This window comes from Lissotriton helveticus, chromosome 7 (genome assembly GCF_964261635.1).
Source record: "Lissotriton helveticus chromosome 7, aLisHel1.1, whole genome shotgun sequence".
Lineage (NCBI taxonomy): Eukaryota > Metazoa > Chordata > Amphibia > Caudata > Salamandridae > Lissotriton > Lissotriton helveticus.
In genome coordinates this window covers 934,917,208-934,935,576 of record NC_136068.1, presented here as the reverse complement: position 1 = coordinate 934,935,576, position 18,369 = coordinate 934,917,208, and the positions used below count along the sequence as shown (strand labels likewise).

The 18,369-nt window shown below is 45.1% G+C and overlaps 1 protein-coding gene across 1 annotated transcript in view; it reads left to right on the top strand.

Moving 5' to 3' along the window:
- Positions 1-18,369, top strand: part of HDAC3 (histone deacetylase 3) — a 378,831-nt gene that overhangs the window by 8,889 nt on the left and 351,573 nt on the right. The window contains exon 2 of the mRNA XM_078653501.1: positions 16,165-16,247. Coding sequence (XP_078509627.1) covers positions 16,165-16,247 — 83 coding nt within the window. The remainder of the gene's footprint in view (positions 1-16,164; positions 16,248-18,369) is intronic.

Genomic DNA, 18,369 nt, shown 5'->3' with positions numbered 1-18,369 from the left:
GAACTACGAGGAGCACTAACGCTCTTGTCCTTGTCCCTCCTCAATGAAAAAGAAATCAACGTAGTCTCGCTCTTTCTCTGGAAATGCACCCTCTTTCTAGAATACCCTCCCTAAAGATCTACTCTGCAACCCCTCCTACTTCAGCTTCAAAAAAGACCGCAAGCTGCTCCTTCTCAACTAATACTAGGGTTCTTAATACACTGCCACTGGCTACTAATTTCTACCCTGCCTTATCAGTATATATCCCATCCACTTCTTCCAGCTCTACTATATTTGATCTGTTGTTTGGTCTAGGTCATACTACTTTTTCCCCCACTTAAAATCTGCTTCAGGTGTTCAAATTGTTTTATCCTATTATTTCAATGTACCAAAGCTATATTTCAACTTTGTATTTGTATTTGTATGTGGGTATTTATAAAGCGCAACCTGTCGCTCCGGAAGGGGCATCCTGGCGCTGTGCATGTGTATATTAGTGGGTAGAGCTTCTTGATTGCCGCCATTACACAGCTGTCGGATAGCTGGTAGATTCATGTTTTAAGAAGTTTCCTGAAAATGCTCTCCTTGTCAGTCAGTCTAAGATCTATAGGCATGCTGTTCCACGCCCTTGATGCTAGGACCGTAAATGATTTGCCTCCCTTGGTTTTGTATTTGTACCTCGGGATCCTGGTTAGGTTACCTCCCGAGGACCTCAAGCAACGTGATGGATCATAGCGAACAAAACGCTTAACGAGGTACTTTGGACCTATGTTGTTTAAAGCTCTGAAAGCAGTCAATAAGAGCTTATATAGAATCCTCTTGTGAAGGGGCAGCCAATGTAGGGTTTGTAGTGACGCAGAAGCAGAGGATTTTCTTGGCAGTTTGAGCACTAATCTTGCCGCAGCGTGTCGTACGCTCTGCAATATTCTCAATGTGGACCTTTTCACTCCAGCCATCAGACCATTGCAATAATCTAGCTGTGATAGTATTAACGCTACCACGACTGATTTTCTGGACGCAATGGGCAGGAAGTCAAAAAACTTCTTGAGTGACTTGATTAGGCCAAAGCAGCATCCTGCTGTAATCCTGACGTGCTCATCAAAGGATAGAGCCGAGTCAAATTGGACTCCCAGATTTCGTGCAGAGTCCACTGAACTAGGCGGGGCCGGTGAGTCCTTTGGGCACCAATCCTTGGGACAGAATAGATGATCCTTACCTAGCGGGAGGATTTCTGTTTTACTACTGTTGCATTTCAAGTGGTTATTACTCATCCACTGAAAAACCTCCTTCAGGCATGTCTGAAACTTCTGTTCTGCATCTATATCTTTTTTGTCAATCGAGACGACAAGTTATGTGTCGTCAGCGTATGACGTGACTAGGATCCCATGGGATTCTATCACCGCTATTAGGGAGGCCATATAGATGTTGAAGAGTAATGGACTCAAAATGGACCCCTGAGGGACACCAGATGAAATAGTTTTTTCGCTGGATAGGTAAGGACCCAGGGATACAGTTTGAGACCTATTAGTCAGGAAAGATTTTATCCATGCCAAAGCTGTATCAGTCACACCAATATCTCTCATCCTATTAATCAGGATGTTGTGGGAGATGGTGTCGAACGCTGCCGTGAGGTCTAACAGGATGAGGACAGCTTTCCTTCCCTCATCCTGTAGGAACTTGATGGAGTCTGTAAGTTCAATGAGGGCAGTTTCGGTCGAATGTCTGGGACGGAAACCTGACTGTTGGGGATGTAGAATATTATGCCCATCGACAAAGTCTTTCAACTCACAGTAAACCATCTGTTCCGTAATTTTTCCCAATACTGGAAGGAGCGATATTGGGCGCATGTTCGACAAATCCGTAGTCGATTTATTAAGCTTTTTCATCAACGGCTTGACAACAGCCTTTTTCCATTCTAGAGGGACTTCTCCTGAATCTAAGGACGCATTTACAATCGCGTTGATGTTAGGATTAACAACATCAATTAAATGATGCAATATTCGAGGGGGACAAGAGTCTGTCGGAGCTCCTGATTTACAGGCCAGAATCGCTTTACGAGTCTGTTGGAGGGAGACTGGTTGAAAACCACTCAAGGTATGTTGGTTATTTACTCCCCGCATTAGGGGCTCTAAGATCGAGGGGGCTGGAGATGGAAGAAATTCCTTCTGGATGAGTGCGATCTTTTCCTCAAAAAAGTCAGCAATTTGATTGCACAAAGTTGCAGAGGGGGGGATTTCAGGCTGAAGAACCTTGGGATGAGTGAAAGATTTTACAATGGAGAAAACCATGCTTTGTTTCTGTTGAGCATCATTGATGGCCTTAATATAGTAATCTTTCTTAGCGGATTTAATGCTGGCCAGATATAATTTCCTCTGTTGTATATAGAGAATTTATTATCAAAACTTGTAAAGCGCTCTGATACTCTTGGGTCCAGCCAGCGCTATATAAAATCTTTAAAATAAATAAAATAAAATAAAATTTGTAATTGAGGTTGTTGAAAGCTTTTTCCATGTCTTTGGATGCCACCAGTTCGGCTACTCATGACATAGAAGAACCATTGTGTTTGTTTACAGTACAAATTCAGATTGGTAGGGTGCACTAGAAAATACAACAAATGTGACATTCCGATTGTTAGCTGATGCTAATATTTACACTACTTTACTGTATAAACCCAGTCAGAGGCATAACATAGACTGTGCCAAATCACACTTTGAATGCTAATATCAAACTAATGTCATTGAGCATTACTGGGATATGCCCCACGCTGGACACCCCAGACTGGTTGACCTTTATTAAGAAATTTGATTTAATATGTTGTCAAGAGACCTAGAAGCTATCATCTTTATTTGGATGGTTGCTGTACGTTCTTTACCTATGAAGTGAAGTCTAGTACAGGGAGGGCCTAGAATAGCTTGGCAATCCTTGTGTCATTTTTGATGTCCAGGTAATATCTTAGTCCATACACCCATCAAAATTTTTTCATACAGTGCACATGCAGTTTATTTGATCATCTTATGTTTTGTTGAAATTAATACCATAACATTGATCACCATTGCAGTGCAATAAGCAATAAACTAGAACATGAGACTGATGGTTATCCTGCTAAATGTGACAGCCTACTTGCAATTATCTGGGTTGAAGACTTTAATATAGGCTTAAAGTACATTCTCTTCTACGAGTCTGTGATGTCAGTGATACAAGTGGGAAAGGGCAAGCACCTTTTTTTTGACAGGAGCCATGCGGCAAGACTTAATTACTTAAGAAACACAACTTGTTTTTTTGCCTCATAGGTCTGCCTAACTACTAATGCTTTAGCAACAACATTTACAGTGTGTCGTGCGGACAGTACAATTGCTGTTGATATTTTTGAATAGACTGTTTTGCCATGGATGTCTAATTTGTGCCTCATGCCTGACTGCAGCAGTGAGCTTAATCCACTCGTTTTTGTCTTTGGTTCTAATTTCAAAGCTTGAACAGGATAAAGGCACTCGTGTTATTGATTTAAAAATCAAAGCAGTAATTATCCGTTAGTGGGGGGCGGAGCTAGCCAGAAAGCGAGATGGACGCTTGAAGCCGGAGCTCCGCCGTGCACAGACGAATAATCCTGCATTTATAGTGCTAAAGCATAATTCAGTGCTCGACTCCCTCTCCCCTAGCTGCCCTGGGGTGGAGACGACTGGCGGCGCCTGAAAAGCGGAGCGAATTCTTCCCTGCGGGTGCCTACGCCTGGCGAGTCCTGGAATCCCTCAGGCCGTGAAGCCCCGGGCTCCGGTAAATCCTGTGGCTGAGCAGCGTAGCGTGACGTGCGGCGTGCGGCTACTGGCTGCGTGGGTGGCCCGGGGCGCCGGAACTCGGCTCCGACTCCAGCCGCGATCTACCACATCTGTGGGTGAGGAGCTGGGGGCACTGCCCAACATTGCAGCACGGTGCGGCTTCACCCGGAGCGGTGCCTCCCCCCCCCCCCCCCCTCCAACGGCCGCAGAGCCGTGTGCTCGGCCGGAGACGGCATGTGCCTGGAAGTAACTGTGGGGCATAGTGGCTTCTGAGCCCTCTGTACGCCCATTGCCCGGACCTCCCCAGAAAGGGTGCTGCTTGCTGGAAGCCTCGGGGGACACTTCGCGAACTGTATCGAGTGGACGGTGGCCCCCCTGCCAGGAACACGTAAGACCAGACCGCATTGATTGATAACGGCTGCGTGTGAGGTGGATCTGAGGTGCCCACCCGGACTTATGGCCTAGGCTGAGCGTTTGGTTACAGGCTGACACCAGGGCCTGACAATTGCTCGAGTGTGCCCCTAGTGCTACCATATTGAGGAGGAACCACCAACACTCCCCCCCCCCCCCCCCCCCCACCCCCCCCGGTGAACTGATTGGCGGTGGGCAGGCGTCTGGTGCCCCAACGCGGAACCTGAAGGGCGGCGGCTGTCTGTTGCTGGCCTCCTCCTTTGTTGTGCGGTCCTGGTGGTGCCCCTGGGATCCACGGTGAAGCCCCTACTACGCTACATGTTGAGAAGGTGAGGCGGCGTGACCCACCCACGACCACGGAGACGCTCTGACAGGGGCGGGGTTAGGAGCGACCGATTTCCCCGGGGGTCGCCCGTTGAGAGAGCGTACTGCACCTCCCTGAGGGGCAGTCGTGTGGCGGGGAGTGACCGGGTCCTGCTTGTGCTGCGCAGGGTGGCTTGATTGAGGCCCGTTGGCCGGGATCGTGCTGAGTCGCCCTAGGTGTTTGCCCTCCCCCACGAACAGAGCTGTGGACTTCTCGTTTATTGAACTGTGAGGATCTGCGGGCTTATATCGAGAGTGCTTCCCTGCCCGGGGGATAGAGCGCGTGTAGCTCCTGTCGACGGGTGGGCTGTTGAACACACGATGGGCACAGGGGATAAAAGCCAGAGCAGACTGCCCTTTGCGCAAAGGAGGCTGCAACAACACAGCCCACTACCAGAAAGCAGGGCTGAAGCGCGACCAGAGGAGACACAAGTGGCAATGTTCTCGGACATCAAAGACATGCTGCTCTCTATGGAACAGAGTCTCCAGTCAAGTATCTCTGCGCTTGGCACCAAAATGGATGCTATGACCTATAGGATGGACCGCATGGCAGAGCGACTGGATAAACACGCTGAAAGGCACGACATGGCCAAGAGGAGGATGACGGAGGTTGAGGAGGCGCAAACGGACTTGGACACGGCGCAGAAAAAGATGGAGAGAATGATGCAAGTCCTACAGGACAAGACTGAGGACTTGGAAGCGCGTTCGCGACGGAGTAACCTCCGCATCACGGGCCTTCCGGAGAGCACACACACGGGCCCCATGGAGCAATTCGTGGAGAAGCTACTCACCACGCTTCTGGGAGAAGGAGTGTTTCCCGGCCATGTTTATAGTGGAACGAGCACACAGGTCCCTTGGCCCACGCCCCAGGCCGGGAGCGCCTCCACGACCCATAATAGCGAAGCTACTTAATTATCGTGACAGGGACACTGCTCTCAGGCTGGTTAGGTCCAAACAATCGCTGCAGTATGAAGGGTCAGCCATATCTCTGTATCCAGACTTTACGGCAAAGGTCCAAGAAGAACGCAAGCAATTTATTCCACACAAGAAGCGTCTCAGGGAGATGGGACTGGACTATGCGCTACTATACCCCGCTAAATTACGGGTAAATAGGAAAGGTTATTCACACATATTTACGGACCCCAGGGAACTGCAACAGGCGATGAAGCGATGGTCGAGGGATCAGAACTCAGACAATGCGGAGGATCAGGACGTGGGTGAGGGTGGCAGTCGTTTGGATGATCAGGACTGAGCTCTCTCTGTGGCACTGACATTTGCTGCTCACTGGGGAGTTTGCTGACGGAGGAGGACTCGGGTCGGCCCTGCGGCATGGTCGCAAGTGAGAGCGAACTCGACTCCGGGGAATGAAGACTTCAGGCAGAGAAGTGTTTGGGGGGGGAGGGGGGAGGGTATGAATGATGACACGGACACTTGGTAAATGTTTATTCTTTTCAGCTCCCCGTTCTGGACGCTTTAGAAAAGCTATGTACTACACAGCGAATATGTATGGTGCAGAGATTTATGAGATGAGGAGTAGCGGGGGTGTAATAGATACACATTAAGAATGTGAATGCGTAGCTCTGATTACATGATCTGTGCATGGCGGAAGCAGGCGTAGAGCTGAACGAGGAACCCGAGATCTGAGAAGAGACTGTAACTCAAGGCTACCTCGGCCCCTGCGCGTTAAGCATGGTTGAACTGTTGGTAATCGTAGTTGGGGTTTTGATGTCTGGGTGTGGGGTGGGGGCTAGATTTCTGATGGGCCAGGTTGGGGCAGGTCTGCTGTGGGTGGGGGTGGAGGGAGTTGGGGAAAAAGTTCAAAAAGCTATTGTTTGTTCCACCAGCCAGAACGGTGAATTCAGGTCATACTGTGCCGCCCTATTGCTCATCCCTTCAGCTCAGATGACCAGTATTACTGAAGTGCGTGTAGAAGGTGCCAGGGAAACCCTCCGAACTCTAACTTGGAATGTTAGGGGATTGAACGACCATAGGAAACTTAGGAAAGTGTTGAATTAATTGCAGAGACACCATGTTGACTTGGCTCTTATTCAGGAAACTCATCTCCCACTTACGAGCAAAATGCTGCTATGCAGAGGCCTATCAGGTAACACCACAGTGGCGGGATTCACAACACATTCTAGAGGGGTAATGACATGGATCAATCCCAGATCAAGATTAGCGTTGTGTTTGTTACAAGCAGATTCAGAGGGCAGATATCTAATTTCGAGATGCACGGGGAAGGGGCATGACCTCATTGTGGTTAATGTGTATGGTCCCAACTACGACTCCCCAGACTTTTACGAGAGTCTGACGAAGTTTTGCCGAGAATATTCCACGGCGCACATGCTCTGGGGGGGAGATTTCAACCTGGTTATTGACCCAGAATTGGACAGATCGTCGGGCCCGCCGCGAAGGCCTTCTGCGGCGGCTATGACACTCCAAGCTGAGCTTCTAATGTTGGACCTCAATGATGTATGGAGAAGCAGAAATACTAACAGGGGAGGGTACACGCATTATTCAGCATATCACGACATCCATACTACGATTGATTACTGGTTGACCTCTTTCTCTGTCTCTAGATACATACAATCATGTACGGTTCTGTCACGCACTCTTTCTGATCACTCGCCGCTCCTTTTGGTTCTGGAGACCCCGCTAGCTAGAATTCCCTCGTTCACGTGGCGCTTTCCCCCCGTACTCGTTACTAGACGAAACCTTTAGAGGGGAATTGGCCGTAGAGATTGACTCCTTTTTTTAAACGAATATAGGTTTGGTAGATAGCTTCCAAACAGTGTGGGAAGCGTTCAAGGTATTTATACGCGGAGTAGCTATGTCCAAACATTCAAGTGTCCTAAAATCAATACGTCAACGGCTGAAATACTTAGAGACGCAGTTAGCCGAACTTGAAAAACGACAGCTTGACGACCCCAATCACTCCATAGCGGAGGAAATCAAGACCCTTATTGCAGAATTTAATGAAGAGGCGGACAGGGAAGTGCATCATATGGGGAAGTATGCGACAGCGAGAACGTATGGGGAGAGTGAGCGTCCCAGTTCTCTCTTAGCTAAAATATTGCGCAACAGCAAGAGTACCCCGAAATTAACTGCACTAGAAACGGCCAATGGTGGCACTGTCACGACGGAGGATGAGATTTTGAATGAGTTCCGAAAATTCTATTCAGGGCTGTACACGTCCAGTACGTAGAATCTTGAGGCGGACATGGATGACTTCCTAGAACACATACAAATGCCCTTCTTAACAAATTCGCAACGCGAGTTCTCAATGTTCCCTGTAAAAAAAAAAGATATCGGACGCATTAGCCAGCATGCGTACGCACAGTGCTCCGGGAGCGGATGGGCTAACAGTGGGGTTTTATAAGGCATTTAAAGATAAACTGATCCCTCATTTGTCTACTCTCTTTGATGATGTGTGTGTGGAGGGGAGTATGCCGCAGTCGATGCGAGAGGCATTAATAGTGACTATTCTCAAACCTGGCAAGCCCCCCAATGTATGCGGTTCGTACAGACCATTGTCTCTCCTAAACGTCGACGCGAAAATATACACCAAGATACTAGCTACGCGGCTGGCTCTGTTAGTCCCCCAAGTTGGTTTCCCCGGAGCAGGCAGGCTTTGTACCAGGTAGGAACCTTACTTACAATATTCGCACTGTTCTGGGGACTATAAAACATGTTAAGCAGGACGCGAAGGCAGTTGCCATCTTCCTGGATATGGAGAAGGCCTTCGACTCTGTGGAGTGGCCATTCATGTTGCGGGTCCTGCGTCGGATGGGCCTAGGGGAACCATACCTACAAATGATTGGGGCATTGTATTGGAAGCCTACGGCAAGACTACGCATAGATGAACGTGTATCTGATCCCTTCGAGATTAGCAGAGGCACTCGACAGGGATGCCCGCTCTTGCCCATACTGTATGCGTTAGTGGCGGAACCATTGGCTTGTGCATTTAGGGAGTATCGCTGGCACCGGGGGGGGTAAGCTTCCCAACGTATAAAATTGTCATCTCGACCTACACGGATGACACGTTGCTTTATGTCCGTAATCCGGAGGTGAACCTTACTTCCGTATCGAGGGAGGTGGTTCGCTTTGGTGTGCTCTCTGGACTCAGAATAAATTGGAATAAGTCAGTTGTGTTCCCGCTGACCCCAGTGACTGAACGTTTCGATATGGAATACCCACTACATTGGTCTACTGACCCGGTGCGATATCTAGGTATTATGATACACACAGATGCCGATGTCTTTTTTCGCGAGAACTACGGTGTAGCGTTCAGCCATCTAGAAGATGACGTAGAGAAGTGGTGTAAACTCACGCTATCATTGATGGGCCGTATAGCCATTATGAAAATGGTGGTGCTGCCCCGGTTCCTGTTTCTATTTAATAATTTACCCATTGTACTGTCGAAAGGCTTCTTCAGAACCCTGACGAAGCTTATGGTTCGCTTGACCTGGGGCGGGAAGCAACCAAGAGTGCAATGGACTACGCTTACACTACCATACGAATTGGGTGGCCTAGGTGCTCCGGAAATGGAGCAATATTACAGAGTTGCTCAGGCTGCCCATCTACACACGTGGATCCATGAGATGTGAACATACCTCATGTGCGCATGGAACGATTGTTTGCGGACCCGCTCCGCTGCCGGCCACGATGTGCACCTCCAAGGACTGCAGAATTGGAGTCCTGGACTCGATCACTGCTACGAAACACGCATTGCGTGCGTTACTTGAGGCCAGAGACGGCACATTGCTGTACTCCCCTCTGATGGCAGTAGAGTGGCGCTGTGGTTAGCGCCAGTTGTGGAAAAAGGTGTAGTCCAGGCATTGCATGGGCTGGGAATTCGGACTGCGGGAGAGTTATTTGTTGATGGAAAGGCGAGAACTTGGGGACAAGTAGAACCCACATCGGACGGTGCTACGCTGCTACAGCGTTTTCAATTCCATAGGGTCCATAGTGCGCTGATGGAACTACTGGGCCCGGATCTGGAAGAACCCCCGGAGATTCCGGAACTCACCCACGTCATCAAAACGGCATCATCACAAAAATTGATAGCTCACCTATATAAAGCAATCGCACCGCACAGGGGTCAGGAGCCCTCGAAAGCCAGATTTGCATGGCAGAGGGATCTACGGATGAAAATACTGCTGTATGAGCACCAAGAGGCTGTCATTGAATGGTCGACACCGGTTGATCCACTTTAAATTCTTACAGAGTATACCACACTCCGGAACGGTTGCACAGGTTCAGCCTTAGACAGTCTTCTGAGTGTGAAAGATGCCATGCGCCCAACGCAGACTTCGTCCATCTGGCGTGGGGGTGCCCGAGAATACACACATTTTGGGAGGAGGTGCTAGCGGAAATGGGAGAGATACTGGAAATTGAGCTGCCAGTTGACCCTGTCCTGGCACTGCTCGGCCACTCCAGGGGACTGCCCGTGGCAGTTAGACGACTGACAGACATGGGCATGCTTATGGCCCGACGAGTAGTAGCACAATGCTGGATGAGGGGCCCGCTCCCAACAAAGAGAAGGTGGGCCCGAGACATGCTATATTGCTGCACGCAGTCGGAGCACTATAGTGAGCTATTACCTCCCACGAGTCATCCGAAGAACTTCTGGAGCCTATATCAAACATTTAGGAGCTCTAGAGAGAGTGCTTCTGACACACAAGCAGACGGGCAAGAGGAGACGGAATAGTTGGGAAGTTGAACATAGTGACCCTTATACCCTCACAACAGGTGGATTTCCAGATAGATGGGGAAGGAGACTAGTTAGGGACTCCGGGATGGGTGGTGGACGGTTGGTAACTTGGATTAGGTGCCGCTGGAAGGGTCTTGGCACTATCGGGATGGGCTGCTTAGGTTGGGACACAGACCGCTTTCCCAATTGGAGGGGCACTACACTTAGTAAAGACACCGGGGGGCAGGCGGGACAAGTAGATGGGGCATAGGCTGGGGAACAAGTTAATGTTGTAGGGGGGAGGGTTCAGGGACTTTCTTGTTGGGGGATGGGGGTAGGTTCAGAGGGATATACACAGGTGAGGGTAGATTTAAAATGTAAAAAAACACACCGCTGCCATTATTATACTAGGATATGTTTTACAGGAAGTGCGCATGTGCGACGCCAAGGGTCACAGCAAGTTTGTGCTAAAGTGTGATTCAGTCAAGTTGAATTATTGTTTTGAATCTGGTTTGTATACGCCGCCGGGCCCCAGGGATGTCAGCACCTTGGCTGTGTACTTTCGGACTGTCCTACAGACCAGCTATTCATGTTTTCGCTGCCGGCCCTTGGGGTTGTAGGCTGCAAGCTGTGTATAACCTTCAGTTGGCAAATAAAGGTGTTTTTAAAAAAAAAATAATAATAATAATTATCCGTTAGTGCAAAATAGACACATATTGCCTACTTCATAACTTGTTCAATGTACATTCAAAGGCATGTTTTGCATGTCCGGGTGATCATAAAGAACACCCTTATGATCTTGACCTCCTGTGAATCCATTTGTACCTCTCTGAAATCTCCGACTTCCACCACAATTCTTAAAGGAATAAAGTCTCTCAGGTGGTATGTTTATCAGCACAAAAGAATCTTATGACCACTCTATAAAAGAAGCCACGCACAAGAGTTAAAAGGCGTTTGTGCAGTAAGACTTAGAAAGATGTCTTCGGATATTCTTAGCGATCTTCCAGGGTTGTCCCGCCTTTGTCTGCCATATAGAGCAGAGGGTACCCTATTTTATTGGCTTAAAATATATCACCTATTGATGTGGATCTCGATATGGATAAAACCAGAGACCGGTATTATGCAGGCAGTAACACAGGAATGTATTTGCCTGGATAATATGTTCTGTATCTCCTGGCTTTCTTATATAAAGGCCTTTTGTCCATTGGGTGTTTTGGAATTATTCACTAATCCTGAATGTATTGCTTATTTAACAAAATATGGCGTGAAGCAGTATTTCAACCATTTTGAGAATGTTCGATTTATGCAAGAATCATGCAAACTCTCTGTGATGGCCCACACTGTCTTACGGACAGCGGTAAGAGTGAAGCCCTGCCTTTTTTTTGTAAAGACCCCACATCATAGATTTGATCTGCCCCATGTCAGGCTTTATATTGTGCACTTTTCTCATTTGCTTATTGTGGTACATGGTTTGCAGAACTCCCTAGATTACCCTATGACAGTCAGCACAATGCACACTGCTCTTTATGGTCTTATTATTTTTATATTGCTGCTAGAAACATTTAGTACCACTGTTGCATGGTTTAAATATTAAGCAATGTAGGCCTGCCTTGACTGTTTCCAATTTAAGCTGCTGTAAGGCAATGTGTTTGTCTGTAATTGATTTTATCCAAAGTGCCCTAAAATTTAGAAAATTGTACTGTTGAAAACGAGCGACTCGGGTATGGTGTCTCAAATGAAATTGCTATTTTTAACATTTTGTGAAACGTTTCAAAATGTTAGGTATTCTCATCATCATGTATTACGCACTTTCTTGCCTTATTCCCTGTATGTGGTACATGGTTTGCAGAACTCTCTAGGTGTCCCTGTGACCTGCAATCAGCACAAGGCATATTGCACTTTAGGTCCCTTTCTAAACTGTAAAATGCTGTTAGGCAACTATATATTTCAATATCTGCATTAACGTTCTTTAATATCAAGCTGTATAAGCCTACCATGATTGCTTTCGCCTAGTTTGCATTAAAAACAACTTGTTTGGCTGTAATTGATTTTTACCTAAAGAGCCCTCAAAACTAGAAAATTGTATTGAGAGTGAGAGACTCCGATGTAGTGTGCCAATTGAAATAGCTGTTTTAATATTTTATGAAATGTTTGTAATTTTAAGGCATGATTATTATGTATTGTCGGTACTAGTGGGGATCAATGAACCACACTGTCTTACTGCTTGGTGCATCATTAATAATAAAGGGGCTAATAGTGTAGTGGTATCAAAACTGGATTTACAGAATGTGGTTGTAGTACGTCAGCATTCCATTATTTATCTGTCTTTAGGGCCCTACTATTATGCCTCCGGGGAGTCCTTGAATAGGGTTGTGTGTTTTTGTTTTAAGTAAAGCCAGGAGGCAGTTTGCTTTTCTCTCTCATTTTGTTTTACTGTGTGTTCACTATACCCAAATAATCGCTTTCACTCCACCGTCGCTCTGTAGTCCATTCTTCTACTTGTGAGGGTTTCAACAGTTTGTGCATCTGTTAGTGCTCAGATCTCGAATTGTCTTATGTCACCTGGCAGCCGAGTAGCGTGCCAGCACTGGGTTGTGATTTTAGAGTGTATGCCCCAAGTGTTCAGCATGATCTATTGACTATTGTATGTTTGGCATACAGGATTTTAACTAATCTGGAGTGTAGATTAAGTATGGGAGGATAGAGCGAAAATGTGTCATTTGTTGAATGTGCTGCATGCTATGCATCAGTTAAATTACACCTTTGTCACTAATTTGTGAAACCCACTAAATGTTTCACTACGTTTGTGACAGGTGTGATCTTTCAATGTTGACAGTTGTAATGCAGTTGAAGTCTCTTCACACCACCACTAATAGTGGGGAAATATAGTAGTATGATTGGTGCATACATGCTTACTGTTGAAAAGAGGCTTCTATGTAGTTAGCCTTCCACTATTGCGTATCTGCTATATGGTCTATTTTGGTTTGCAGCAACTCTGGCTTAATCTAGATCTGTGCACTCCTCACACTTGAAGACTATCTTCTGTGATATTATTGGCATTTCCACTTTTTGTGTACTCTGTTGTACTTCACGTTTGTTGTAGAAGGCTCTGTTGCAAACGTGATGTCTACCCCTTATATTCCACCTTCATAGTCTTCTATATAATTAGTTCAGACATGATTTAAATCATGTACAAGTTTGTGTGCGCAGTGTTTTAGTTCCATTCTCCGTTATGGTTGTGTTCAACCTCAATGATGGATTCGTTTCTTTGAGGTTCTTTGAGGTCTTTTACTTAGTGAAATCAAATGTGTGCCCCCTCAGTATTCTAGCGTGATATGTACAGTTGATTGACTGAAAACTATTAATTAATACAAACTCGCCCCACTGCTCTCCCTCCCGCAAGCCTGGTATTGAACAATCAATGCCCATAAAACAGAAATCTTCATAACTGTAGTTCACAGCCCTCTCTTGGGACCAGAATAAAGTGTGGTGGTTTTATTTGTGCAACACTCTCTGACAAAGTCTTTCCCAGATGTCGAATGAACACTATGCAAAATTGTGTGTGTGTGTGTGTGTGTGTGTAAGCAATAATAACACACAAATATTCAAATGCAACTTTTAAATGCATGGGATAAAATGCAAGCAGATTATAATGATAATACTGGACACCCACTGCAAGAAATAAACACTAAAAGCAAAAAATCAGACACCAGGAATAAACTGTCCGAGGAAAGCATGAAAGATATATACACAGAATACATCAGATGATGATAACCACAGACATACACACATCACAATGCCATTAATCAGAGAAAATACATCACCGGCTGCAATAACTTCATCTTAGCCCACTTCAGACTGGGAGATTCACAGGCGGAGTCAAGAGACTTTAGCAAGCCGGAAACTGCTACACTGACTTAGATGTGTCCGTCCTTCAATCACTTTCCAAGTCAACAAACCCCAGTTTTATAATCTCAATGCACTATAAGTTTCCGAAAAGACTTCCTCTGCACCAAGGAAACTTACTGGAGTTAGCTACTCTCCGTGTAAGCATTCCAAAGGCAAAGGAGTTCTCGCATATTGTTCTGCTTTCCGACATGGTCCAGCCCCTTATCTTAGTGAAGCTTGAGAAAGTAGAAAACCTCTCCAAAAGTGCAGAAAACAATCTTGAACGTGAATACCCTAAACAACTTGAGTGCTCTGGGGCCTGCTGGTGTGCACAGAGCTCATGCTAGACCGTCAGAGTTCAAGATGGCATGAGGGCATGTCAAAGCCTATGGTAAAAACTTTATAAAACATCCCAATGTACAAAATAATGCACATTTGAGCACCGTGCATATAACCCTACACACCAAGACAGAGAGGTACATTCCATGCTTCTCTCTCATGCTTTCATTCGCACTTCCCACACATTATGTTCCCGGCAAAACTGTAAAAAGCAAATACTCCAACTCTGAAGCTTTAAGGAGACACAAAACGCAAGCACAAGGCAGAGTGCACATGCAGAAAAAATGATGTCGTACATTCAAGCTAGAATATATCAAAACACCTAAAATCCCTAAAACAATAGTAGTCGAAGGTCATCACGCGGTCCCAATACATGGGAGTGACTCTGGCAATACAGCCGGATGGATCCCTGTGTGTGACCCTGGTAGTTCCCATCTGGGTGCCCAGTGTTTTCCACTCTGAGTTGCTATCCCAGTGCCTCCATTGCTCTCTAAGATCACTTAGCCAACTACTTCTTGTTTAGCCCAGATCAGCTTGTTAGACCTGGTGATCGTTGCTTCCCTCATGAGGCGATGATTGGATCTGGATCTTCCCTTCAAGGCTGCTTCACCCAGTGTCTCCTACAATTCAGCATATTTGCTGTATTTATATGGGTGTCCTCTCGTTCTGTAATCTATGTTGACTGTGGAATATTTTTGAAGAATATTGTAGGATTTAGAGAGGTATGTAGAAGCCTCTCGCATCTAACATTTTATTTTGCTTGCACCAGCCCTTCCCCGATCCCAACTGACAGTTGTGGAGTATCTTATTTTCGTACACATACTTTTGTGGTTGTTTTTCCAGTATTTCCCCTGGATATGGGAATATTGAAACCATCTATCTTTCCAACATATTTACTTACATAAACCAGTGAAGTGTCTTGAGCACAATCATTTGCCTTCAGTCCCATGAAAATGCTCATTGCTTGATTGACCTGCACCATCGGCATGTATATTTGAGTGGGCCCATAGATTCTACTCCGACTATCTATTTAAAATTTTTTTTAACTTTGGAATAATTCCCTCACAAAAATGCAATAGATACATAGAGAAACCAGCTCCAGTTTAGGTATTGGCTCAGTTGCCTACTGAAACAAACTGGGCACAACAGACCTTTCTTTAATTTTGCTGATCCCAGCCACTTTCCTTATAAATAGGCATCTAGCCAATCAAATGCCTGAAGCAGAATAGTAGTGCGCATGAACTAAATAATGAATGATTCATATGAGTGTCGGATTCAGTTCAGCGTATCTTCAATTGAAACGTGCACACTTCCACCTTGTTGTATATTACAAGCATATTGTAAGACACTGAAAGAGTGCTGTGACCATATAGAGGAGTGAGGCTGAGTTCCTTTGTAAGGTCATGAAACTCCATTTACAGATTCATGAGATTATCGGACAATTCCACCCACTTGCAGAGAAATCACCTGATGGCATTTTCCACATGAGGTGTTTTTTAAATCTGGTTGGATGTGGTGTAAAAATATGCATTCTGCAGTGCGTGAAGCTTATTCCTAACATGGTTGTTCTTTCACATTTCGACAGAATGTCCGTTTCAATGTTTGTGCTTGTGTAACTACCAAGGATTGATAACGTTTTTTGATTTGTATTTTTTGTTTGTTTCCAAATTTAGTAGAATCATTTAATGATCACTTTACAACTTTTTTATTTGTATTTTTTAGGCACAGGACATCCGATGAAGCCTCACCGATTGGCTCTGACCCATAGTCTTGTTCTTCACTACGGTCTCTACAAGAAAATGAGTGTAAGCTATGAATGTGATGCTGAAAAAGACTCAGTAGTGCTCATTAATAAACAGAGATGTTGGTCCAAGTGATGGCTATGTCTCAAAAATGTACCACCAACTCCATTTTAGTGGGTAAATGTGCGGGGATACAAAAGTTTAGATATTCTATCATGCTTTCTCTCTTTCCTTACCAATAGTTATCGATTGCCTCCTCAAGAGGCAGGCCTGGAAAAGACTTTTTTAAATAAGGCTGTTACTCATTTTCTTTATTGTGACCCTATAAGATTTTTTTTCTCTAGATGAGGTCCCATACACCTCATTTCCCAAATCCTAGCTCAGTTCACCATGTTTTTCAACTATTGAAGGAAGCAGGAATGGACTTCATTTACCCTATTTTTTAGATTTTATCCTTTGTTTTTGCTCTTTCCTTTGGGGCAAGAATATGTTTTGAAAGGGTTTTAAAAATGTTCTTTGACTGTTCAAAGAATATAGCAAATATCAAGAACGAGCTAACTACCATATCTTTCAACTAGCAACGTGTGTGTGTGTGTGTGTGTGTGTATAATATACACACACACACACACACATACACACACATACGTATGTGTATATTAGTCTCTCCTGAAAAAAATATTTGGTCCTTTGTTTTATAGAACCAACCTAGTTGGTGACATGCTTAATCCTAAAAACCTAGTGGGTGAGGGTTTTATTTAAAAAAAAAATAATAATTCCAGGGAGACTACTAATACATATACTGGATGTTGGTTGAATGATATTGTAGTTAGCGCAGTCTAGTTTTTTGCTAGAAGTGTCAAGGGAAGAAGGACGAGTGCTTTTTTCCTCACTCTCTTCTTTTGTTTGGTGTTAAAAAAAGCCTCCTTTTTCTCCATGTGTCAGTAAAAATTGTCTTCGGGCAGGGCATTCAGTGCTGCAGGTTTTCCATTGTGGATGATTCTCTTAAGACTAGTTTTTTCCCTGAAAGTATTTCAGCCACTGCATTCCTGTCCGTACTGCAAGGCCGTCCAGCAGAGAATCCCGAAGGAAAGACTTCTATTGATGTTAAACATAGGAATGGTATCTATTGCAAAACCATTGACTTTGTGGTAGGAGGTGCCTGTTTCCCTCTGAGTATCAGGTATTCAGAACCTGTTTTGACCTTGCTTCTCCGACAGTGATGAGCAACCTGCTTAGGCCCGATTTGTTTACTGGGCAGAGGCGCTGTTGCCTCGGGACACCACCGTACATTCGTTGAACACGCTGGGACTGATTGAGCTTGTAAAAAAAATCCTTTCTAGTAGATATTGAGCATGATACTTTCCATGGTACCAGCAGTTCAGTACCAGAGTTGTTTGGATCTGGCGAAGCTGTATTCTGTTGCCTGAAAAATGCACCAGTATTGTGAAAAGTATAGCATTCACTGAGAATGGAAATGGCATCTCGATCTCCAGAATTGGGACCCATACTCTGCCCTTCTTCCGTGTACCATGAAAACATAAAGACTGAGGATAGAAAGGAGAAGCCTTAAAGAAGGAGTGAATCTTGTCCATTAAGATACCATTTTTCACTGATTGCTTGACTAGTAAATTCAGAGAAAGATTAAGCCTATAGGTTTACCTTTTGCCAGTAAGTTTGAGCCTCCACAGTACTTCCCGGATTCACCTGAAGCTGCTTGGAAAAAACATGGGGAAGAGAAGTTCTTCATCATGTGATTCTCTGATACTCATAAAGGTAGTTTATCTCTGCCCACGTATGATTCCTTATTCATTTTCTGATAAATTTCATGTTTCCTTAATTACTATTTGGAGACATCCAAATAGCCAGCCAAACATTCGAAACCGTGCACACTGACCTTCCCCATTTAAGAATTTTGGAAGCAGGCACTATCCCATCATGACCAGCAAGGAGTCGGACATTTTTCCCATCCTATGATAAAAAACATTCAGATTTATTTTTTACGTTTGCTTTGGGCTAGAAACATCAGATATTTTGTTTTGTTTGCTACCATTTAATCCATTTACTCATGTTCAACCTGTTCCCACTTTTTTTTCTGGAAGAAAGAATTTTAAGTAAGGCTTTAAACTAAAGTAGTTGTATTGGAATGAGGAGGACACGCCCAGTTCTTTACACCAATGATTTATTG